Below are 26,003 nucleotides of genomic sequence, written 5' to 3'. Positions count from 1 at the left end.
GCGCGTTATGTGTGCGGTATATGAGTGTATGGATAGAGAGATATATATTTAAAAAAACGAAAGTATGTCATACTATTAACGGTCAAGAGGTTGTTCACATCTCGACCCGACCTAAAACACATCACTTTCTCCATACACTCAAACTAATGCAAAAAAATACATTTTATTTATATTTTTGCTCTCTCTCTCTCTCTCTCTCTCACACACACACACACACACACACACACTCACTCACTCACTCACTCACTCACTACTCACTCACTCCTATCTATCTATCAATTTGCCAACTTTGGTAATCACAACACATAAAATTGCTGTTTAATTTATGTATTAGTAATATTATTTATTTTTATTTTATTATTTCAATTTGTGTTGTTATCTCTTTTTAAATATTTATTTGAATTTTCTTTACTCAAACATTAAATTTTTCTTTTTTAAAAAACAACATGAATTGTATGTTAAGAAATTGAATGTTAGAAACACATAATTAAAATAAATAATATTTCATTATATATAAATATATATATATATATCTTTAAAAAACAAAGATATGTTAATTTTGAGTTAACATTGTTATTGCATGTATTGTGATGTTATTATTTATATTATTATTGTTATTTATCTCAGATTATGCAACATTAATAATAATATAGCAAAAGTCACTATAAAGACATTGTATAATTATTATAATTCAATGTTATGCAAATATCTAATCGATATACATAAAAATGCTAAACATTTTTATATTATTTATATGTATAATCTTATATATAAAATCTTATTAGTAAGATTGAAAATTTGCATTGAAACTCATAATAAAATAAATAATTTAATAGAAATTAAGTAAAAAACATATAAAACTCTTTAAATCTTTAATTAAAATTTGAATGTTAAAAAATAGATTAACACAATAATATAATTTCTAAATTTTTAAGTATTTTATAATTTAATAATACAAATATTTTTCATGATTTGATAAATTAATTAATATTAATTTTACTATAATGATATATAAATCTATGCTTAAAATTAAAATTTAGCGTTTTTGAAATACAATTTAAAAATATATTTATACAGTATTTCTTATTAATTTTTGACTATGTTTCTGTTTTTATGTGTATATATTAATATTTTTAAATTAATGATTTTATTTTTTATGCAGTAAACTTATATACAAAGCTTATACTAATTTAATTTAATATCCAATATTTTTTAAAGTTTATAAATTATAAATAATATAAATTAAAAAATAATTAATAGTTATTAAAGATAATCTTAATTACATCAAAATCAGATAACACATAAATTGAAATTATTATTCAATTTAAAAGACAATATATTTGTGTGATTATAATGATTACAACAAATATTGACGAAAATAGATGTTAAGATTCTGTATATAAATTCATAAATTCTGAACTCATAATAATATTTAATGAATGAGTGGACCATTAAATCATATGACTATTTATCATACAATTGAATACATGAAAGACTCGTATTGTTAAACATAAAGTGAAAGTAAGAGTCAAATACATACCGAAGTCGTTGTTCGGTTGCACCGATGGTTGCAGTCGTTTCTGCACTTCTTGTACTTCATGGTTGCTATTGTCGGTGTCATTGTTATCGTTGTCTTCGACTAATTGGTCGATATGTTCAACCATTTTGGATGTGTGACAGAAATAGCACAAAACAAATGAAGAGATGATATGACCAGATATATGACCGGTTGGTGTGATTCACGAAATTGATGAACCAATCAATAGTTTTTAGCGTTTTTTGATTTTGTGGACACAAATTGCAATCACAAGAGGAGTGTTGTAGTGTTGATGGCATTAAACAACACACAAGACATTCATAGTAAGTATAGATTGCATAATGTGTTTGAATGTATTGCCAGCGAAAGTGGTATAACAAGCGGTTGTAGTTGTAATCGGAGTAACACTTCAAGTCTGTGCCACATATCGGGCACTTCCTTGCGGTCGTTGTCCCCTTTTTGACGTCACCCGCACTCAACCACTATTGGCTCAGGCAATCACTATCAGTTGCCTCTATTGGCAGCACTCCCGGTGCTATACAAGTCATAGTAAGTTATATTATATAACAGTATGCGATGTGTTAGTCATTGCCTACCGATGCGATCGATGCGAGTGAGAGTTTGGAGGGAATGTTAACATTTGTAAGCACTGGTAGTAACGCTAAACTATATCAATGTATGAGGTGAATGAACTGAACAATTTCTAGGTCAAGCTTGCAATGCTTACACATAGCTTATGTAGCATAGAGTGTGTGTTTGTTCAATATATAACCAACTATTGTATACCAGTGCTATCAACAATCCATACTCTATGCGCTATTCCTTTAATATAAGAGTTAAAAGAGAGACATATATTTATACAATACCAGTGCTATGACTATGAGATATCTAGGCTTTAACTCTCATTTGAAACATTTAATTTTCATATAACCAAACCATATGATACCTACCCCTGAGTTTACTTTACGATAGAATCGCCCCTTATTTTCCTCCGATAAACAATTTGTTATGTTTTGTTTGGTTTAAAATAATAATAAAATTATTATTATTATTATTATTACAAACACTTTTAATGTAATTTATTTATTCATTTAATTATCTCTATCCCTCACATTTTATTCTAAATTTTGTAAAAATAATAACGAGTAAATACTGTATAAATTAATTAAAGAATATTCTTGTAATTATAAATTATAATTTATAATACTATAAAAACAACGAAAATAACATAAAACTATATAAATTACAATCTTATTTAAATATTTAGACTAATTTAAAATTACAATTTTATTAAAATTAATTTTTATAAATATACAATATGTAATAAACAATCAATTTTAACATAATATATTATATATTGTATACTATTTATATATTATTATTTTAAACCAAACATCACAATAAATTGTTTATAGTAATTTATATGATAAAATTGTTCAATTTTCATTAATATTTATATATTGTTCAATAATTTTGTTCAATTCATAATACGTTATATATAATAAATAAAATTGTTTGCTTAATGTATTGTACATTTAAAATAATTAATTATCTATATAAATTTATAATATTAACTAATCTAAAATACAATAATCAATAAATTATTTTATAAAAATAAATATTTAAGTAAAATTTAATTTTTATTAATAATCAATTTTAATAACTATATATATATATATAATAGTTAAAAATTAATATAATTAATAATAAGATAAATTATAATTGCATTAAAATCTATTAAAAAGCTTTTAATTTTAATCCAAAAATCTTCACAACATTTCCGCAAATAATTAATTGTTTAAAATAAAACAATAGTTTAACAAAAGCGTTAGCTTTAATATACACCTTCCAGTTTAAAGACCTAATTAAAAGTGTATATTTCTATTATCATATTTTAATGATATTTTACTGGCAATAAATATCATTATATAACATCTCATTTAGTAATCTTTTAAATTTTTAAATTTATTTTATTAATAAGTCTTTATATTATAATTAGTAATGTGTTTAACACTAATTCTAAAAATTATTTTTATTGTTGTATTTTTAAGTTTATAATTATATACAAAATATTTTACATTATTTATTTAAATATATTATACAATTTAAAAAATATATATTATTAAAATCTTCAATAATAACTATTGTATGTAAATTACATAATTGTAATATTATATATATAGCTTATTAGTAAATATAGATATTATAATAAGTCATAAATTGGATTAACAATATTAACAGCAAAATAAATAAAGAGAATCTATAGTTAATTATACTGTACTATAGACTCTCTATCAATATTAATTAAATTAAATAAAAAAAAATAATACTACAGTTCCTCAAAGTATGTCTTTAAGAGTTTGGCCTTATTTTTATTTGATATGAATTTTCTAAAAAGTGTTACCAACTTATAATACAGTTTATAAGCAATACAACCAATATATGACTCATTTAATTAAATGTTTTCATTCAATAAAAAAAGTGTTATTATATAACTACACCCACATTAAGACAAAACAAAATTACAATTTTTGTGTGTTGTATGCAAATTGATGTGTTGTTTGAAATCTTGTTTTTGATAAATAAAAACATAAATATGAATTTAATAATTATGATAAATTTGAATATTTTTTACAAAAAATATTATACTTTAAAATTATTATTTTTAATACAATCCAATTATTTTTTTTAAATATATGGTTTGAAATTTTACAATGTTTGTAAAACTATTAATTATTTTTACAATACTATTATAAAATATAATATAACTTATTATTTTTACATTCAATATAACTATAACTATAATGTATAATTGATTTTTGTTTTTTAATAATTATAATATTGTTAATACAGTATTTAAGTTTTTATTTATTGATTTTTTTATTATGATATTAAAATTGGCGCTGAATTTCATATTAAATTGTATTTATAGACGAAATTGTTGTCATTACTAATGTAATATTGAAAATAATGTAAAAAACTTAAATTTATTATAGAAAATGAAAACATAAGTCTAAAAGTGAACACAAATTGTTTAATAAAAAACACATGATTTCTAGTAAATAGTTATTTAATTTATATTAATTAATTATATTTAATAACAAATTTGTGTTAAAAAAATGTTAAACAAATTAGTTTTGTTGTCTTCACGCTTAAGACCACGACATGGATGGCTATATATAAACCGATTGATGTCCAACATTACTGCCGACAATGAGGCCAAGTATAAAACATTTGCTAATATTTATAATATAAAAACACTGAAAGTTATTAATTGTTGACCAGAATTACGGTGACAAATGACGGCCAGACTATCGTTTGTCTTCATGAGGACCGACTGTTTCCTTACGAACACTCGAGGGTATGATTTATCCTATAAATAAAAATATCATATAATTTCTTGTTTTATTGCTAATTGTTTAACAAATAAACTATATATTTATATATATTTATATATATATATATATATATATGTATATATATATAGCCGATCCCTGAGACCAGCGAATGGCTTAAAGAAGACGAATCGGTACTAAAGATATCGCACCGCATCTCTGGTCAAAACATACACCACGGGTCGGGTCCTGATCTCGAAGAACTACAATTACTGACGTTTACACCGGCATTCAAGTGGAAAAGGAGGTAATTCTTTGTTTATCAACACTTACGGTAAAACATATTAATTGATGACATCTTTTTATTACCCAATAGACCACTCAAGAGAGTTGTTCCCAAACCGCCTCATCCGAGACCTGGTATTTAGATTCTGGTATATAATTACCGGTAAATATACGAATATAATAGTAATAAATATCTTATTTAAAGTAAATATTTGATAACTTTTTAATCAAATGTAAATCATTTTTTTTAATTTTTAAATTCAATACATAATAATAATAATAATTAAATTAAACTAAATATTGATTATAAAATATGAAAGTTTTAGTTTAGATTATAATAGAGAAAGCATTGAGTCATCGATCGTTATGGTGTCGTCTGGAAGTCTTAGACGACTTCGTACTCTTGTATTCTCTATCTTTGTCTTTACTTTGTTTCTCTTTTTGCTTGAGATGTCTTCGAGAACTCTTTGAACTACTCTTTGAGCTCTTGTGATGATTGTCTTTATCTTTGCGATGCCTTTCTCTCGATTTTTGTTTCTTTGAATTCTGATGTGAATGACGTGAAGATCGATGATTGCGTTTCGGTGATAGTTTGTATGTGTTTGAAGACGATGGTGATGATGATGATGAAGGCGAGCCCGACTCGGATGATGAATTTGATGTGGTCGATGCCGAAGATCCGTTGTCATCTGAACCGTTTGAATCGGAATCACTTTCAATACTTGATTTTCTTCTTTTATTTGAATTCATTTCAGTTGATGTGATCGGAACCACAGTCTTTGGGATGGCTTTTAAGTGATCTCTGAGATCATCTGTAAGTCCTCCCAAACCAATCGATGTAAAGAAATTTATGGCAAATCTGGTATTTCGAGGATCGTCTCGTGGAAAGAGACCATCAAAGGCCTCCTGTAGTGTCGGATCTTTAATTCGTTGATTGAGTTTAACTAAACCCATAGATTCACTCAACTCTTGAAATAAAATCTTTATGAATACTCTACTCGAAGATGTTGTGTCCTCTTCGTTCAGCTTAATATAAGACAACACTACCCACGAAATGGCATCAGTAATGAGCAAATGTGCAAAAAGTTTGGCCACATTTCGCAGTTTATTTGTCTCAAACCTATGGATCGTATCGTAACAACTCTTGAATATCTCAGCGAACGGTTCCGCATAATCTGAGTTTAGCGAACAAAACCGTTGCGCTAAAAGTCCGTAAAACTTCATATAAGTTCTCTGTTGTGCCGCACAGTCGACAATCATATGACAGAGCTCTACAACCTGTCCCGGCTTTAACTCAAGCTTTAATAATTTATGGGCACATTCTTCAAAGTCTAACGACGACTGAATAGTCAAATATATATCACGACGAAGAGTTCGTAATGTAGTTTCAGTGTTATCGATGATAGCGTTAGAATCAGTGGCCTCGCCATCGCCCTCCTCGTCATCATCTTCATCGTCCTCATCGTCGGAATCTTCTCCGTCGTCGTCTTCGTCATCAGTTGTTTCGTCGTCTAAAATCTCTTTTTTAATAGCTTTATATTTCTCTTCGTTATCCTGAAAATTATTGTCAAATTGAAAGACATTGATTTTGTCTTCGCTGTCTTGTGGTTCATCTAAAGTCATCAAATGGGTAAACTGTTCCGACTCTTCAATCAAATCCAATTCGGCGATCACTGACGGATGATCAACATATTTGTCTCGTCTAATAGCGAACATAACTTCAATCATATACTGCACTCTCTTATCTAACTGTCCCTCATGTAGAATGAACCGCAATCTATCAAATATAGCTAAAAATTTTAAGATAAGAAACAATTAAAAAGAGGTGTTTCAAGTGTTTGTTAATTAAAAAAAAAACAAATATAAAGCTAGTATTTACCAGAAATGCCTCTCCGGGAGAGCTCCTCTAACTTTGATCCGCATTCCCGAAGAAAAGCGATGGCCACTTCAACCGAGTCGTTGGTCGCGTTTTCCAACAAAAGTGTCAATATTTCGAGTGACACCACTTCATGAGCCTATTGGGTGATAAACAATCGTTTTATTGGGAAATAAATTAACTTAAAAACACAACAAAACATACCACTTGTTGATTAACCAGATGTGCGATGAAACGGGTGGTCGTAATGCACACCTGTTTGTCATTTCGACGAAAACTTTTGCGAAATTGAATGATCAGTCGTTTAAAAACTAATTCACCGATTTTTGGGAACTATTAACCAAAACAAAGACAATAAAAAAGTTGAAACGTTAGTAAAACGTTTTTTTTAAAAACACATTTGATATCAATAATTAGTGATTAATTAGTCATCGATGGCTACCTTTGTATTGCAAATGGCGATGAGTGTGGCGTAAACGTGAGTGAATGTCGGCGACGCTGTCTGCGCCGCGACCACTGACCGGCACAATAAACCGCGGCCTCGGATCAGATTCTCTTTGAAGAGTTCGCGTACAATGATGGCAATGTTGGCCACATTTACTTTATTGATCAGACCGTTGATGCTTTTCTTGAGCGCTTCCCATGAGATACGTTGGTATTCAATGCTATTCTTGTCTGTGATATCCTTCTGCATGAGTCTGAGCCGCGCCGGCGGTATATACGCGCCGCCCGTTCGATGCATTATATCCATTGACTCTTGTTGTTTGGATCTCTTAACTGATGGTTCGCTGTCACCACTATTTGTAGACTTTTTGTTAGCTGTCATTACATCACTTGTCGAGTCTTTCTTCTTCTCATTCATCTCTTGATTGTTTGTCTTCTTTAGACTCAATCGAGACGTACTTCCAATGGAATCCATATTTTTGACACTCATTTCAATGGCTTTTCTATTGCTTTTCAATGCAAAACACATTTAGTTTTAGTTCACATATCAATTGATTGTCACAAAAGGGCACAAATCATAACACTATTGTTAGTAAAATCACAAAACTATTAATAATAATAATATTATTATTATATTATTAATAAATAACTATTGAATCTGTGTTTGTGTTTAATAATAATGTTGTCATTCATGCGATCGCTTCAACACTAATAACGAGTCGTTTAGTTATTTCTATTAATTCATTGTTTAGTCGTTTTAATCGTTGTCTCAAAGTCTAAGTTGATGTCAAATACAGTCGATTCCCACTATAATACCAATGATAGAGTACTGTACTGTAGTTGTAACTTATATTGTGTACGTGGAGTACAGTCAATGTTGTTTATATGATACCAATAGTAATACAAAATATTATAATTACTCTATTAATAATGCACTATAAGTACAGGCATTTTATTGTACAGTATATTACGTTATTTAAAAATCTAATTAGTCATCAATTGCTATATATTTAATATAATATATAAATAATATTTTTAATATAATGTAATATTTGCACAAAAAAAACATAAATTAAAATTAAAGTACTTTGTATAACAACAACTAATTGTTTATATTAAACAAATAGTTTATCAATTAATTGTCGCCATATATTAATATATTAATTAAGATAACTCTATAATAACAATAAAAAGTAATAATTTCATAATTATTGATCAAAACTGTACTTAAAATGTATAAATACTTATTTATTAATTCTGCAAATTTGTGTTTAAATTTTATTTATTGTTAAAAATCTTTTAATATATATTTAAATAGTTTGAATAAGTTGTAAATATTTGAGTTGAATATAATATTAATAATCAATAAATTATTGACAATAATTTTGGTCAACTACTGTATAGTTATACAATATATAACTAATATATAGTCGGTTATCATACAAGTGGTGGTATAAAAACAAATCAATTTATAACTAATTGTTGTGATTGTCTTAATCCTAATAATCCAAAACAATGACAAATGTATTGAATGTAACAGAAGTAGTACTGTATTGATAAAAGTGCAGTCAATGCACACAATCACTGTATACTACAGTACAGTATACTTCAGAGTAAATGTGTATTAATTGTGTAAATCATAGAAAACAGGGTTTGAGTGTTGACTTGTAAAGAGTATATACATTCATACATACATTCAATTAGTCTATGAATTTGAGGCCTTTTTTATAGGCAATTATACAGAGAGTTCGTAATGCACTCAAGTTTCACATGAATTTCATCATAAGTTTGATCTTAAAGTGTGAATCACTTTTGTTTGGATGATATACTGTATATAAATATATATTTGTATTTTATTATTATTATTCATTACCTGTTTTTTTAGATCTCTTTTTATTCCGGATATACACAATATATATATATATATATATATATATTGTATATACACTATATATATATACATATTTTGAAAATAAAACAAATTATTAACAGTATTATATAATTGAATTGTATTGATAGATATTAATACCTAAATATAAATTATAATATAATACTGTATAAGGATCTAATATAACTAATAAAATTACTATTATTTATTAGATGACAATTGTAAAGTTAACGTAATATAAGAAATTGGTGATTATATTGTTTTTATGAATATATTATTTTATATTTAATAAAATACAATAATATTAATATATTTATATTAAATTAATCATTCTGTTTATATAAACTTAATTTATTAGTTTATTATGTCTACATATACTGTACTTTACTAAAAATATTCAATACTTTAGTCTTTATAAAAAAAGTTGCGTAACTTTGTTCAAGTGGTCTAATAAAACAAATTAAATAAATTTATTGATTATATTGAAAGAGATAATTAATTGATATATTGATATGTAATTAAAGTGACAATTTATGTATATATGATATATATATATTTTTCAAGATATAATAAATATATAAAGTTTAAAATAAAAGTCAAACTCATGTCACTTTATTATAGTACTGTATTTATTTAATGAGCATTGATAATATTGTTGTATGTAATATAAAAGTACCTTAAAGTACTAAAAAATCATTATAAGCGTAATTTTAAATAACTTTTTTTTTAATTGAATAAATAAAACAAGATTTGTAAATATTTTGAATAAAATCTTAATTAATCGGATAAATGAATTGAACCCCAATGTCCTATTGAAGGACACAATATGTGCAAGGTCAATCAGTACAAACTATACCAAATTACGTTTATTGTAACTTATTTATTAAAATAATAAGCTTGTTTTGCTATAAATATATTGTATATGTTTATGTAATATAGAAAATAATTATTTTATACTTATATTAATCAATTAGTTTCACATACTGTATATGATATATCAATATAAAACTTTATATTACAATATACAGGTTAATACCTTTCCATTTGCTTGTATTAAACCCCCGTTTTCTGTATAATACAGGCGGCATCTGTATAGATGGTCAGTCTAATTGTAGTAGTTTTACTGTAAAATTGATTTTATACACCGTATAGTAAAGTGAGACAGCACATTTTGATACATTAAGTACAGTACACTAAGAGCACTGTGCGCTTAATTAATTGAAGACAAATAATTTACAATCTGCTGATAAAAATTGGGTTCAAAATATTTACCACAAAACACTATTTTTTAATTGTTTAAAAAAATATTTTTTAAATAAAGTTTTATATTTTTAATATTAACAACTTTCGCTATAAATTTAAAAAAAAAATAATTTGTTGTATAAATATTTTTACAATTTATATTTTTCAAATTATTATTATTATAGTAAAATAATATCAAGTGCTTATACAATACACTAATAGTATTAATAAAATTTAATTATTGTAAAAACAATGATAAAACTAATATATTTGAGTTAATTAATGGGAAAACCTCTGCTAAAAGTGATAATATTAGATCTAATAAATTACATGACATACACAACGATCAACGATTGATAGACCGGTCAGTGGGCTGTTAGTCGCTAATAATAATATAATTTATAATGTATTATATTGTATTGTCTGTCTAAAATTATCTGTATATCCAATATACAGTATTAAGTTAATGTTTATTTATAAAAATAAATAAATAAAATATATAGCTGATATTTTGTAGTGATTATATTAAAACTAATAATTCATAAATAATTTAAGTAATTTTACCATGACTGTTAATCTACTAGAAATTTAGCATCATCATCACCATAATCAGTGTTTATATATAATTTATAAAAGTATTTTTGAAAATAAATTATAAATGAAAATAAATGATATCAAATAATTTTAAAACTTTTTCAAACTATTCACGTCTAGTATTCTTACATCTAATTGCATCTAAAACTTGATATATTTGTTTTTTATATCTAAAAAAATATAATTAATTATATACTGTATATAATATTTATTACGCTAATATCAAAATGTAATTTACACAACTAATATATATTGTGCTTTGTGTAAAATTTATCTATACTTAATTAGGGTACAGCATATCAAATAAATTGCAAATCAAATATCAAAATAAATTATACTACAAATTAAATACAGTTTCAAACGTCATTTTGAAAAAATAATAAAAAGTGTAAGTATCATAAGTTTTATATAATACTAATAAAATATATATAATTTTGATGTCAAATAGTTTTTATCGTAAAATTAATTAGACTTTGTATTAGTCATATGACACATACACCCGTTCATTGATTGTTGAATACAAGATTTATTTTTAAATATTCATTAATTATATTAGTTTATCAAATTTTGATATCCATTTTTAAAATTATTTTATTAAGATTCACGCTTACTATTTAATATATCAAATAAATGATGAAAATTTTAGATTATTATAATAGTAATAGACATTAAAATTGTGCTTAATTCAACATGGTATTTTATTATATACAGTATATAATACTATTAATTTTATGTACACTAACTTATATTCCAATATTAACACGTTATAAAAAGTTATAATTTATATCACACTTGTCTTAATTGATATATTAATATTAGATAAGTGAATACAATGTACTTTTCAATTGTTAAAATTGGCTGAATTTGTTGGATATTTTCCTTTAATAATCAATTTTAAAAATCACATTAAATATCCATTTTTAAAAAATTATTTTTAACATACAAAATATGTGCTTATTTTTCAATATTTTCAATTATTGATTATTATTTGAATTTGATAGTTTAGTTTTTATATTAAATATTTCCAGAAATTTCTAGTTTTTTTATAACTTAAATATTTTGAGGGAATTTACTATTGGGTCTGAATTTATAGAATAAAATACATAAAACGCTTCATTGATATTACAGTAATACCTGTAAATGTTTAATACTGTATTAATAGTAGTGTTTTCATACATTGACGACACTCTATAAAGAGGTGGAGTTTTATTGGCAACACTTATACATATTAACCCAATTTCTATATACAGTATATATATTAAGCCGTAATCTATGGTTTGATATGTATGTCAATGTTGTGAACATTAAATGCATTTGTGTTTTGAGTGACAAATAGCGAGCAATAAAAACATTGATTTAAAACCATTGATGATATGTTTGACATTAATTGTGATCACAAATGGCTTAATAGTTAAAGACATGAATCCATTTAAAGGATCAGTTGTTTGGCAATAAATGAAGAGCTATATGGCTGACCAACAGATTATCAACGATTGGCTCAATTGTGGCTCACATGAAGACATCGAGTTTGTCACCAATGAGACACTTATTGACTCTTTGTTGACATACTTTGATGACTTCAAATGCGATGAACAGGTAAGACATAAGTGATACTCAATGGATCAGATGTGATGATAATAGTTGTATTGTTTTTGTAGTCATCGGAAGCCATTTGTAGCAAACTCTACGCCTATTATCGTTCAAATGGCGATGACTTACGTGTCTTCAGTTTGGCGTTTATTCCTCAACTCATTGGTGTTCATATAATGCATGCAAACAATTGGTGGTCAAATGAGATGACAAAGTGTGGGGGCGTCGATGCCATGCTGTTGGGTGTCTACAACTTGGAAGTGGTCGACAATGAAGGCCAACTTCGGGCCACAACATTCCGTGTGATGTCATTATCTAAACCCTCTATATATCACGAGCCGTCACCACATTCTGCTCCGCAAAATCAATCGTCACTATTGACTGAACATAATATCTTAAAATTAGATAATTTTTGCGGTGATCTAGAGATACCATTGTTTGGACCGTATCCTGAAATGGAGGCTATTGTAGCCAACAATCGTATGGATATAATGACTGTCTTAATGAAAGTTTTTAATCAATATATTAGTTCTGTAAATAAGAAGTCATTATCAGCGTTATGTCGGATGACTTTAAGGTAATATTATTAAAGTTTTGCTTAAAATTATAAAATATTATTTACCTGTATATATGTCTTGAATTTCCTTATCTCTAGTCTATATACAGTATATAAAAAGTTAGATATTTAGGTTAATGTTTAAACTTATAAAATAATTACCGGTATATGAATATTAAGTGTTAAATCTTAACTAATTATTTAATAAATTGTCCGGAAAACAGACTTTTACGTCAGGGATCTATCAATATATCAGTGGATAAATTGAATTCAATTCCGTTGAACGCATTCTTCACAAGCAATTCTTCTTTGATAACAAGAAATTCCACAAAAATTCCATTAAGTTCTCAATTTTTGGTCGAAATAACAAATTCCATATATTATTGTTTATTTAACGGAGTGACAGACCTGGCCCTCGAAGTACTCGATTTCATACATAATAGAGCCGTTAATTATTTATATACTGATGTCCTATTGGTAATGACTATTAATTATCAATTTATTATTTTAAAAATACTTTAAATGTGTTATAATATCATTAAAACAGATGACAAATGCAATAAGAAATTCTTTGTTACTGAGCTCTGGTCAGCCGTCTGATGGTCCGATGGGTATAAATATAGCTCTATCGCCGACTTCGAGTACCTCATTAACGGCGACTGGAATCGCAAAGATAGCTATAACTAACGCATCATTCAAGACACGCAAACTTCCCGATGACATTCCTATAGTGGCGGCCAATACTGATAGTACTACAAATATTGGGTCCAATAAATTAGGATCCATTAATGAAGAGACAGATGATGGTAAAGAAACCAACGATAAGACAAACAAATCGCATCAACAAAAGAGTGTCACCACTACCAGCAAAAAGACTGTTATTCAGAAGTTAAAGGAAATTAAAGATAAGAAAAAAGATGCGCACATCACACAAAAGGGCGCCAAATATAAGACAGAAAACGGCGATCTTATCAGTAATAAGTTGTTATCACATGAGGACAATGATTATGGTTCCGATACCTCTGGCATATCAGATACTAAGCTTTCGTTTTCCGAAGAAACAATACCATTGAATGTGATCAACACTAATAAGACATATTTTGACACCAATGATGATGATGTCAGTGATGACGCCTCCAGCGGTCAAAGCTCTGAAACCGGAGCCAAAGTGCCTCTCGTTTGTGTCAATTCTGATCCAACACTTAACTCAATCACATCTAACAATAAACATAATAATGAAACATTAAATGTCTAATAATTTATAGATTGATAATAATAATAATAATAATTATTATTATTAAGGTAATAATATAATGATTTTAAAGCAATATTTAAATATTTTTTCGAATCTTAATATATACGATAATTTTTTCTCAACTTCCAATATTTTATGTTTAAATTGTCTTTAAAATTGATTATCAATGGGTCAATGGGTGACATTTATCTAAAAAACTGAATTAAAGTGATTATGTAATGAGTGTGTGCCACAAATATAAAGGTGCTTTAAAACTAATAAAATTATAACATAACAGAGATTATAAAAAATATACCGTATATACAGTATATAAATAATATTTAGAAACCATTGTAAATCAATTACATTCTCGTTGTATTTTAAAATTAACTTATATTGTGAGTCATTGTTAATCATAATTAAAAATGTTGTAAATATATGTTTTGTTTAAATTAAATTATAAAAAAAACTGTTAAACCATTTAAATTGATGGATGTTTTTCTTATTTATTTATTTAAAAGGAATGACTTTGAAAAATGAATAAATAAAACAATTGTTAGTCAAACAAAATATAAATATATATATATATATCTATATATTTAATTTAATAATCATTGCATTGTCCTAATAAAGTATCACAACTCGTCCTTTAAAAGAGTGTATCTATTCCTCGACGGCGCCAACTTTGCAAATGTAGACTCGGGTGGACTCGTCTGACCGGCCTTTCAACAAAACGTTAATAATATTATTATTTAATCACAATTTACAGTTAAATGACTTACAATTTGCGGATTAACTTCATTGGTTGACGGGTCAGGTCCAAAATGGAACTCCCGGTGCAATTTACCGGAGTATAAATCTTGCATGAATTGTAGCATTTTTCCCGGAATCCTGTCGTTGGAAAAATTGTATACAATTTAATAGTTTTCAAATCATTTCGAAAATATATGATTTTTTCTTACAATAGGTCATTGAAATTTGGAAACAAATACATGTGACGGAAGCTATCGATAGCAATCAGTGGTAAGTCTTTTTGAGTTTTGCCCAAATGATGCAATGGATGAGCAAACTTCTGGCCATCGGCTACTAAGAAGTTTACATTACCCGACTCAGAGAGCAGTTCCGTTTGAACGATTTTCGTGTAAACATCAATACTGTGTTTGTCGTCCGGCCCGTGAAACAGTATAACAAATGGTAGACCTTCTTCAGTGAGTTCTTCGGCGTTGTCGAACGTGATTTCCCGGACCAGAGGAACGCACTTATCAGTGGCCCAAGTCCTCAGTTCATCATAACTCTGCAATACTCCGGGAAACACCACATCATTTACATTAGGTTTAGTGCGCGAAGGCTTAAAAAGTAGCGAAAATGAGTGGCCATCTCTCAGATGAGACTGAGATGAATCGCCAGTAACCCAATAGAAATGACAGTCGTCTCGTAAATCAATGGAAACCTTTCGGTAGAGGTTATATTCGGGTGAAGTGTTGGGCAGTGATGACGAGTATGCAATAAGTGAAGCCTTATTTTCGTCGATTTTACCGAATTCATCAAATGTCTGCACATGTTTTATCGGGTCCTTCAGTAGATCTTTCACGTGTTGAACAAGTGACTCAACGCTACGCTGTCCACGAAATTCACGTTTCATGAGTTTGCCGTTCATTAGTAATTTAAGTGTCGGGTATTTTGATATATGAAATCTGGTGCCCAAAGTGGCTGTCCGTTCAAAAAAAAAAACAAAAAAAATTATTATCAAATTAACAGTTTGTCTTCACCGGTAAATACACTTACTTTGCTGTTCGCAGTCTATTTTGGCGAACAATACTCTTCCCGGTTCCTAATGGGGTAACCATTATATGATATTATCAACCAATAAAACGAAGGATAAGACAAAATAAATATAAGATAATTACCGGAAAGTCCTGAAGTACTTTATTATAAGACTCTTCAAAAACCGGGGCTAAGATTTGACTGAATCGACACCAATCGGCATAAAAGTTGAGAAAAACCAATTCATATCTCCCTAATTATGGACATCGATGTCATATAATATTATACAAACAATTAATTGATTCATAAAAACAAAAATGTTAGACAACTCACGCGTGACTTCATCAAAGTTGTTAGCATCTAATTGGACGACACTTGTGGTACATCTCATTACCGGTAATACAAAAATCAATGAAAATAATGTAAGGCACTAAACATATGATACAAAAATAATACATTATTCAAAATAACTTAATTAATACTTTAGATCATCAGATAATTACCCAAACAATTAATCTATCGTTTAGTTGAAACCTATTCAGCAGATAATCACTTTTCTTAGCCAACATTGTCACCGATTAAAACAATCAAACAGTAGACACATTCAGTGGTGATGAAGATATTGATGTCTTAGCAAAGTTATTGCTATAATAATAATAATAACAACAATACAATCAACACATCTAATGGCTATAAATGTGACAAAACTTATTAATAGTTGCAATGAATTGGACACTAAATACAGTGTTAATTAAATAGCGTTTAGAGTAGTAATCGGTTTGTTATTAAATCAATAGATATCTCATACGTGTAACTAATGCTATAAAACGCTGGCAAACATTAAGCAAACATTTACACTGTTTTTTATTTTGTCATTAATTGTAAGTCATTATTAAATATTTATTATTATTATTACTATTACTATCACTATATTAAACATTAATTTCTACTGTCAGTCAATTACTATATTAAGTTATATTAATACCTATATATTATGAATAGAGTAATACTCACTATATTTTATACATATATTTATTGTGATTAATATAAAAATGCATTTAATATAATATAAGCGGTATTTCATATAAATTACGAATGATTTAGCATTTAAAATGAAAATTACCTGAAAGTCAAGTATTGGTTGAGTTATGTGTTTGTTTGTCTCCGATTTGTTTTATTTTATATTGAATTTTATTTAATGATAACAAATAAACAATTTGTTTAAAAAAATAAATTGAATGATATGACTGTCACTAAACCTTTCATTGATTGTCAATATAACTAATACATGCTATGAATGTTTGCTTACAATTCATCGAATTTGTCGATATTTACTGTATTTTGAATGCCTTTACAATATTTTTTTGGTATTAATATTATGTATAATATATGGGTTTATCTAATATTCAATGCATTTCACTATTGCTTTAACGTTAGAAAGTAATCCACAAAATCATATGAGCGCTACTTTTAAACTAAAATGTTAGGTTAAATAAGTTTTATCATTCATTAAATTCAAACATTAAACTAAATTTTTTATTTAAATTTCAACAATGTTTATATTAAATTCAACTACATAGATATTAGGTATAATTCAACAGTTATTTTCAATTTTCAATTATTATAATTGTTTTATATTTTAAATGAAATTTATAACATTAGATAATGAAATATTATTTGCTTCATAGTAACAGTTTTTCAACTATTAATATTTAATATTAAATATAATTAACAAATTTATAATTAACTTATATATTTAGGGATTGAGTGAAAATATAAACAATTATAAACTATGTGTTTGTTTTAAATTAGTACAGTATATACATGTTGCAATTTTTAAAAAAACATTAATAAAATTAATTAAACAATTTTTTGTAAATGTAAAATAATAATTAAAATTTGTTGATATTACACATTAATGTATTATTATATAATATTAGTGGCTTATGGTATGATTTGTATGATTAGAGATCATCAATAATAACATGTTTGAACATATTTGATGTCATGAGGTTATACATAGGGAATACATGACTTATATTTGATAGATATAAGACTTAAATGTATTAAAATTCAATATTATGGACCAGTATTTGACTTAATTAATTAATTAATTAACTGAATTAGTTGATCTAATAATTGAAATATAACTAATTGACATCAAATAATTCATTAACATTTATTATATAAATATAAGTAATGATTTGGAATATAATAGAATCAATGATTAAAAATACATAACTTAGATAATAATTACCGTAATCTAAATTTGTTAAAAAACAAACTATAAATTGTAAACTAATTGAATTCTATAATACATTATTAATTAATATTAAATTATAATTTTCACAACTTTTTCTTTATAATACTATAATAACTCTAACAATAAAACTAACTGTTAATATACGGTAAGCAAATTTTTAGCTTATAATATATGTCACAATTTAAAATTAATCATCTCTTCAATTAATAAAAACACATAAACTTCATAAACGTTCAATCATTAACACAGTTTACAGGACTAGTTAAACGATAAATAATTATTATAATTACCATAAATATCGCATATCTGATTCAATTTGTTTGATTCGTGAGTTGGATAAATGAAAACAAAAATTTAAAAAATATATTCTCAAAAATGAAATTAAATTGTAAAACAAATAAATGTCTAAAAAACCTTGATTATAATAAAATAATAATAATACATATAAACACAACACAAGTGTCCACTTATCATATGGCATTGTTCAAGACATTGGTTGAGTTTAAGTGGTCGCTAAAGAGTTGATACAATTTTAACTGTTCCTCACTTCGCAGACTAAGAATTAATTGAAACAATTTGGATGCATTTGGTAGTCGTATAAAACTAGAAATGTAAACATTGACAAAAGTGGCCATAAGATATTGACAATCAAATCGATCAACAATCCCTCCGTGACCGGGGATCACATCACCAAAGTCTTTAATCTTGAAGGCCCTCTTGAAACCACTGGCAAAGAAGCCACCGAACGGACCGATTATTGAACTGAACAGCGAAAGCGATAGTGAGTGCAAAACAAATGGATATATCGTTACTGTCGTCGGAATATTTATCTAATATAAACCCAAAAATAACAATTATTTTTAACATATCTTGACATTACTTAAGATATACAGTAATATAATATTATAATAACAATACCGGTAATAGTTTGCCTAAATAAGCGAAAACATTGGGTAAATGATATTCAGTCAAATGAAACAAAGGAGACGGTTCGCAGTCCATTGTTGTCCTCTCTAAGTCTTCTGAGTATTCAATGGGACAAACAAAGTATTTATAGTGACACAACACTTGTGAAAACTAAATACAAAAAATTATAATAAATTTAATAAATAGTTAAATATAACATAAAATTATTAAATCATACAATCATTCCCAGTATAACAGTGGCAATACCGCCACCAATAAAGCCTTCCCAAGTCTTTTTGGGTGAAAGCTTAATGAGTGGTGTCTTTCCGAAGAAAAATCCAAAGAGATATGCCATAACATCATTGCAGACAATCATCGAAACGGGAACTATAAACCAAATGAGTCCCTCAAACATATTCTGTAGTATAAGGTATGACTGGGTCACCACTATTAGCAATGTTACGTGTGTCCACGCAAACTATGAGTGATATATAATTTTATTACATTTCAAATTATGGGATTTAAATAAATATTAATTACCAAAGAAAATTGACGCATATAATAGCTTTTAGTTAGACTTAACACAAACCAAACAAATCCAATCAAATAGAGACAAAATGATATAAATCGATGGTATGTTACTAAAGGTCGCATAAAATTCTGTATAAATCAATAATATATATATTTTATTAGAATTATGGGTTCATTCACAACAATATTCAACATACAGTTCGGTGCAGAAGAAGACCAAAGTAATCGACAAGACTTTCACCATAAAAGAAGTAATTAGAAGCGCCTAACATATACCACGACAACGACCTAAACCACGGCAAACCATGCAATCGGTAGACACTGTAACCGATAGCTATAATCTCTTGAAAACATTTCACTTGTACTACAAGAGTCTTGAAATAAAAAAAACATAAGATTGATGTCAAAGATGTGGAAATTTGAAATGATTTGTAAAATACTTACGATAAACATGAGAGCCAAAGGACCCAAATATATAATAAAACAAAATCCCGATACCATTAAACACGTGAATATACTTCTGACCACATAATTTCGATATCTATTTCATCAACAAATACTATAATTAAATCAAATAATATTAATAACAATTAATAATTATATATACTTTGCAGGAATTGCGTCCAGAGATATGACATTGATTTTATCGGACGCTTGTGGCAAACCTTTCACCAAATCTTCGAGTTGTGATTCATCGATCAGACCGTCATCCGAGTCGGCGTTATCTGAGCTCATTCTTCTCAATGGTTTCTTAGATTGATTGCTTGTCGCAGATTCTGGTCCATCACCTGATGGGTCACTCTTTATAAATACAATTGACATTAAAATCATTTTTAAAAATAACTAATAATTATTAATTGTTGTGTAATATTAAATTTATGTAATAAAAAATATATGATATATATATAAAATCAATTATAATTATAGAAATGTGAGGAAAAATTATATAAAATAAAATCATTTAATTTATTTAAAAAATAAATTGTCATAAAATATTGTATATATAAATATACTAAATATTATATAATTTTTATGTAAATTATTGTAATTAAATGTATTTTAATAATCAGTCAATTGTTGTCAATACCTGCGGATTGCGATGTCTTATGTCTGCAGACATGTCTTCATGTGATTGAAAAGATGATCACAACTCTTAACCACTGATTATATAATACTATTAATAGTGAAAAGCATTTAATAATTGAAAATAATTTAATTAATTATATTTTGAATACAAAAAAACTAAAATCAAATCGATTTCAACACAAATCTGGTTTAAAAAGAAAAAAGTGAATAAAATATTAATAATGTGTTTATAAATAACAGTCAATACATTGACAGTCAGTTTAATGCAATGTTTACACTCTCTATGAATAAAGTAATACTTTTAATACACTATTGTATGTATAGTAAGGAGTGGCCAACCATTGCGTCAATTGTTGGCAAACATTTGCATAACATTTTCAAAGCAATTAAACAACAAATAGTATCATTGGATATACTTATAGTAAGTTAAACTTTGGTCCCATTTCATACATTTATTGATTTTCATGAATCATCAAAATATAACGTTATAATTATTCACATTATAAATGTTCCCCTAATGTAGTCCTCTATATGTATAAGCTATGCAATACTCGTATAATTTTTTATATTATTAACATTTAAATTAATAACAGTATATAAGTATAAGTAATAACTCATTGATTGTATGAATAAAATCGAGAAAATTCTACATTCAATACAATACACTCAATGTTTAATCAAAATGTAAATAATTGTAATCAATATATAATGATATAGTGTTTGACAAATAAATTGATTTGAATTTAATAATTAATTTATTAATTAAAATACATTAGAATTGTAATAACGGTTTGGTTTTGGTTTGCATTTGAATGGTTAACACGTATTCACCACTAGATGTCCGATAAGTAGTTTATATCAAAAGTTAGAGTCATTCACATATGTCGTACACAACACACGTATTGTGTTTAACCGTAACATTGAATGTATTGAATGTATAGTTGGGTTCAGTTATTGTTGACAATATGTGTACTGTTTTTGTGTTTAATGTATATATTGTAACTCAAAATGTCTTCTAATCATTGATTGGTTGATTGACTTGTATTACGATTACTACAACTGTATTGCTATGACTAGTGTTGAGCACTGGATGTATATGTTGTGAGCACTGGATGTATATGTTGTGAGCACTGGTATGTTGTGTATGTTTTGTGGCAAATGGCGAGCAATCATCTGATTGTGATGGATGTGTTGTCGCCGTGTAAGAGGTCCCGAAGCCAAGTGGACGACGACGACGATGACTATACTTGTGGTGAAAGCAAACACCTGTGTCTTAGCGCACCTTTAGGTCAGTATTTGATGACAATTGCCGTCCATTTAGTTGTATATATGTATTGACTGTTATTATAGGCATTGATTGCCACGCATTTTGACACTCAATGCCTATGTTTATCCAATACTCGCGCCTCTAATGGGTATTACATATACATTACAAATAGTGAGCCGACATTTACACAGAGTTGGGTATTCATATGATAAGTACCGGTGCTCTTGATATAGGCCTTAGTTTGTATCGATGGCACCAATACTTGAGTTGATTACTTAGACAACCGATAAAAAGACATCATTTGAATTGTTGACAATTTAAACACTGAATTAATGACAAATTAGCTGCAAATCGATAGCACATACTGTATACCAGTTTTTTTTGGGTAACCGTTATGTTTGGTGTCTACCGATTGGCACCTATTTGTCGGCCGTTTAGCCGCCGATTAGTATCTCAGATAAGCCGATCAATGAGACGTAGAGTTAGTTATTGTATGAATTGATGTCTTTGTTTGATAATTATTTGATAAATGATTGAATATATTGTTTTTGATTGGATTTTGTCTTCAGTTTCGTCCACAACTGACGCCGAAATCCTGAGTAGTAGTGATTCCGGATTTGACGGCAGATTTCAAGATAATAAAGACATTGAAACGATTAATGATTCTTCAATTGGTTGCAATGATACCAACAATTATACCAATAATTTATTCATAAGCGGTGGCACTAATAATGACACCACAGAAACATCAGCGCACAAACATATTAATGCCATCGAAGAGTTGGTCGATAATGAGAGTCAAGAAGTCAAAGATGACTACGATTGCGATGACGGGGCCAGTGATGTAAGCGATCTCTCGTGTATCAGCTGTCTGTCCGATATGAGTGGACAGCAGTGGAAACCTATCTCAGGACCGGTCGCTTGGGTTCACCGACAAATGTGTAGCGGAACTGATCCGAGAACTATATTGACTGAAATGGTTGCCGACAATACTCTAATACCCGATAATTTGGATAATTTGACGATTTGGAGGATTATTGTCAATATGTTGTCTGAACCGCCGCCCCGACGAAAACTTGTCAATTATAACACTATTGACGATTGCGTTAAACTCATCAATAAATGTAATCGCATTGTTGTGCTGACCGGTGCCGGGGTATGAATTTGATTGATATATTTGAATTGTAGTTTATATATATACTTATTTGATGTTTTATTATTTAGGTATCGGTATCGTGCGGTATTCCTGATTTTAGATCCAGAGATGGTATATACGCTCGACTAAGCAAAGATTTTCCCGATTTACCCGACCCTCAGGCCATGTTTGACATTCATTACTTTAGACGAGATCCGCGACCATTCTTTAAATTTGCAAAAGTAAATAAATTTGTATTTAAAATTGAATGTCAAATAAAATAATTGTTTTGTATTATAGGAGATATATCCGGGACTGTTTAAGCCATCCATAAGTCACCGATTCATACGTTTCTTAGAGAATAAAAATAAATTATTGAGAAATTATACGCAAAACATTGACACATTGGAAAAGGCGGCCGGTATTGATCGGGTGATTACATGTCACGGCTCATTTGCAACGGCCACATGTACTCACTGTAAATACAGAGTCGACGCTTCCGTCATCAAGGATGACATTTTTGAGCAAAGGATCCCAAAATGTCCTCATTGTCCGCCAGATTTGGATGATATGGCTGTTATGAAACCAGTAATATTGAGTAATAGATATAATGGTATAATATATTATAATTTGTTTTATTGTTTAGGATATTGTATTTTTTGGTGAGGGTCTGTCTGATGAGTTTCACAGTGCAATGTCTCACGACAAGGATGATTGCGATCTACTTATTGTAATGGGATCTTCACTCAAAGTACGACCTGTTGCTCTCATACCTAATTCAATACCAGAATCGGTTCCCCAGATATTAATTAATAGGGAACCGTTAAATCATTTAACATTTGATATTGAATTACTTGGCGATTGCGATGTCATTGTTAAACAATTGTGTCAAAGGTATTCAGATCTATTGATAGTAATAATTGCAATGTATTTATAATATTTTTTTTGTTAAAAAAAAGATTGGGTTTAGATTGGGATGAATTTTGTCTCGGATTCAACTCAAATAAAGAGACTTTAAATGAGACAAAAATATCGGAGAACTTTAGTCTCGAAGTTAATAACAATTCGACACAAATAAACTCGTTATTGCCGTTTGCGTTCAATACGACTGTCAATGAATTATCGGTTAAAACTGATAATAAGCACAATATTGATGATCTTAATCCAGACTCAACTCAAACCGATACACCAAAATCAAGTGACGATCAATTGATTTCCCAATTGACTGGTATTTTATTGAATGAAAATTGATTTTATTTCAAATATTTAATTTTTTTTTAATTTGTTTTGTTTTTTAAAAGATGAAAATTATATATATATTACTCCGAGTCGTTATATCTTTAAAGGCGCTGAAGTATACGATAGAGATTTTAGCACTAATAAGAACACTGATGATAGCGAAGACGACAACTCAAACAGTTCTCTATCAACCACTCCTTGTTCATCATCTTCTTCATCATCGCCATCACTAAACACTTCAGATTCATTATTATCACCTATTAATTCAAATTCATGTAAGAAATTTGCAGAAACATGTGAAACAATTACAAGTTATTCATATTCTACACAAATTTCATCCGATTTTTTAATACCTTCTGAAAACACCGACAATTCAAAGACATAATGTTTTTGTGTTTAGCATTTGACTGTTTTTTAGTACTTTATTTTTATTATTTTTGCTATTTATTATGTTTCTGTGATTATAAACAAATATATATATATATATATAAATAAGTATATAAATTTAAAAAATGTTTTTAATTAATATATAATGTTATAAAAAATGCTCACAATTTATAAACTATAAATAATTTTATGATCTCTTTACTTCTCTATTAGAGTTTTAGGTAAAAATACTAAATATATGTAAAAATCAATTTTTAGGAATAATTGTTTAGAGTTTGTTTTGTTTCAAATGTTGCCGTAGTTTTTCATTGATTAATTCAAATGTTATGGTCAACCCTATTGTGTCAAATAATTAATGCCATTATTTACTTCATACTAAGTAATTAAAAGTGAAGTGAATTCACTAGAATTTTAATTATTCATTTTATTAATTCATTTATAAACATTGATTAAACATAATTGTTATACACATATATCTATATAAATAACATCTACATCGCATAAAAATATAGCAATACATTGAATACAACAAAACTTTTGTCTATAAAAACGTTTAATAATAATAAACATTTATATATATATAAATAGTACAAAACAATATAATATAATATAAAACAACTGTTTTTTTGTTAACATTTATTGACATATAATTAGATTATACTATTCTTTAAAGGATTGCGATAATTTTAAACCAATTGTAAATAATTATAATATAATTGATATTATTTTTTATTATTATTTTCGAAATATGTTGTGATTTGTAATAACTATTTTGTTTGTTTGAATAATTTAAATGCATATTACCGTAATAATGGTTATGGTTTTATAATGAACCCATTGTCTA

General features: G+C 27.4%; 7 protein-coding genes across 8 annotated transcripts in view; 3 read left to right on the top strand and 4 right to left on the bottom strand.

Moving 5' to 3' along the window:
- LOC128963941 (nuclear hormone receptor E75-like) overlaps positions 1-1,799 on the bottom strand; it is a 28,184-nt gene extending 26,385 nt beyond the window's left edge. Inside the window, exon 1 of the mRNA XM_054310488.1 lies at positions 1,541-1,799. Within this exon, the coding sequence (XP_054166463.1) occupies positions 1,541-1,664 (124 nt within the window). The 5' untranslated portion in view covers positions 1,665-1,799. The remainder of the gene's footprint in view (positions 1-1,540) is intronic.
- A 2,750-nt stretch (positions 1,800-4,549) lies between these two features.
- LOC128963947 (28S ribosomal protein L42, mitochondrial-like) lies at positions 4,550-5,342 on the top strand. The gene is made up of 4 exons (XM_054310496.1): positions 4,550-4,760; positions 4,823-4,898; positions 5,025-5,179; positions 5,249-5,342. Exons 1-4 carry the CDS (start codon positions 4,657-4,659, stop codon positions 5,298-5,300), a joined length of 387 nt encoding a protein of 128 aa, XP_054166471.1. The 5' UTR covers positions 4,550-4,656; the 3' UTR covers positions 5,301-5,342.
- A 78-nt stretch (positions 5,343-5,420) lies between these two features.
- Positions 5,421-8,184, bottom strand: LOC128963942 (pre-mRNA-splicing factor CWC22 homolog). Its single transcript, XM_054310491.1, has 4 exons — positions 7,476-8,184; positions 7,238-7,366; positions 7,037-7,172; positions 5,421-6,947 (listed from the first exon to the last, which is right to left on the bottom strand). Exons 1-4 carry the CDS (start codon positions 8,004-8,006, stop codon positions 5,512-5,514), a joined length of 2,232 nt encoding a protein of 743 aa, XP_054166466.1. The 5' UTR covers positions 8,007-8,184; the 3' UTR covers positions 5,421-5,511.
- A 4,260-nt stretch (positions 8,185-12,444) lies between these two features.
- On the top strand, positions 12,445-14,640 carry LOC128963945 (hyccin-like). Its single transcript, XM_054310493.1, has 4 exons — positions 12,445-12,797; positions 12,860-13,368; positions 13,572-13,824; positions 13,895-14,640. Exons 1-4 carry the CDS (start codon positions 12,657-12,659, stop codon positions 14,600-14,602), a joined length of 1,611 nt encoding a protein of 536 aa, XP_054166468.1. The 5' UTR covers positions 12,445-12,656; the 3' UTR covers positions 14,603-14,640.
- A 521-nt stretch (positions 14,641-15,161) lies between these two features.
- Positions 15,162-17,673, bottom strand: LOC128963846 (endoplasmic reticulum resident protein 44-like). The gene is made up of 8 exons (XM_054310370.1): positions 17,469-17,673; positions 16,849-16,990; positions 16,679-16,775; positions 16,489-16,598; positions 16,367-16,412; positions 15,544-16,291; positions 15,364-15,472; positions 15,162-15,303 (listed from the first exon to the last, which is right to left on the bottom strand). The coding sequence occupies exons 2-8, from the start codon at positions 16,912-16,914 to the stop codon at positions 15,217-15,219; spliced, it is 1,263 nt and encodes a 420-aa protein (XP_054166345.1). The 5' UTR covers positions 16,915-16,990; positions 17,469-17,673; the 3' UTR covers positions 15,162-15,216.
- Positions 17,674-19,025: 1,352 nt separating this feature from the next.
- LOC128964217 (phosphatidate cytidylyltransferase, photoreceptor-specific-like) lies at positions 19,026-21,414 on the bottom strand. The gene is made up of 8 exons (XM_054310779.1): positions 21,133-21,414; positions 20,653-20,846; positions 20,490-20,586; positions 20,243-20,419; positions 20,055-20,174; positions 19,753-19,992; positions 19,527-19,685; positions 19,026-19,438 (listed from the first exon to the last, which is right to left on the bottom strand). The coding sequence occupies exons 1-8, from the start codon at positions 21,163-21,165 to the stop codon at positions 19,079-19,081; spliced, it is 1,380 nt and encodes a 459-aa protein (XP_054166754.1). The 5' UTR covers positions 21,166-21,414; the 3' UTR covers positions 19,026-19,078.
- A 470-nt stretch (positions 21,415-21,884) lies between these two features.
- Positions 21,885-25,247, top strand: LOC128964266 (NAD-dependent protein deacetylase sirtuin-1-like). Of its 2 annotated transcripts, none has more exons than XM_054310843.1 (7): positions 21,885-22,419; positions 22,968-23,554; positions 23,623-23,775; positions 23,834-24,121; positions 24,180-24,427; positions 24,493-24,761; positions 24,835-25,246. In XM_054310843.1, the coding sequence occupies exons 1-7, from the start codon at positions 22,290-22,292 to the stop codon at positions 25,155-25,157; spliced, it is 1,998 nt and encodes a 665-aa protein (XP_054166818.1). In that variant the 5' UTR covers positions 21,885-22,289; the 3' UTR covers positions 25,158-25,246. The 2 variants fall into 2 exon arrangements, with proteins under 2 accessions (XP_054166818.1, XP_054166819.1); XM_054310844.1 differs by lacking the exon at positions 21,885-22,419 and adding an exon at positions 22,427-22,889 and having other exon boundaries at positions 24,835-25,247.
- Positions 25,248-26,003: the final 756 nt, after the last annotated feature.

This window comes from Oppia nitens, unplaced genomic scaffold, assembly GCF_028296485.1.
Source record: "Oppia nitens isolate AA-2021 unplaced genomic scaffold, nextdenovo-longstitch-racon4-pilon3 scaffold8_pilon_pilon_pilon, whole genome shotgun sequence".
Taxonomy (NCBI): domain Eukaryota; kingdom Metazoa; phylum Arthropoda; class Arachnida; order Sarcoptiformes; family Oppiidae; genus Oppia; species Oppia nitens.
This window is presented reverse-complemented; position numbering and strand designations above follow the sequence as displayed.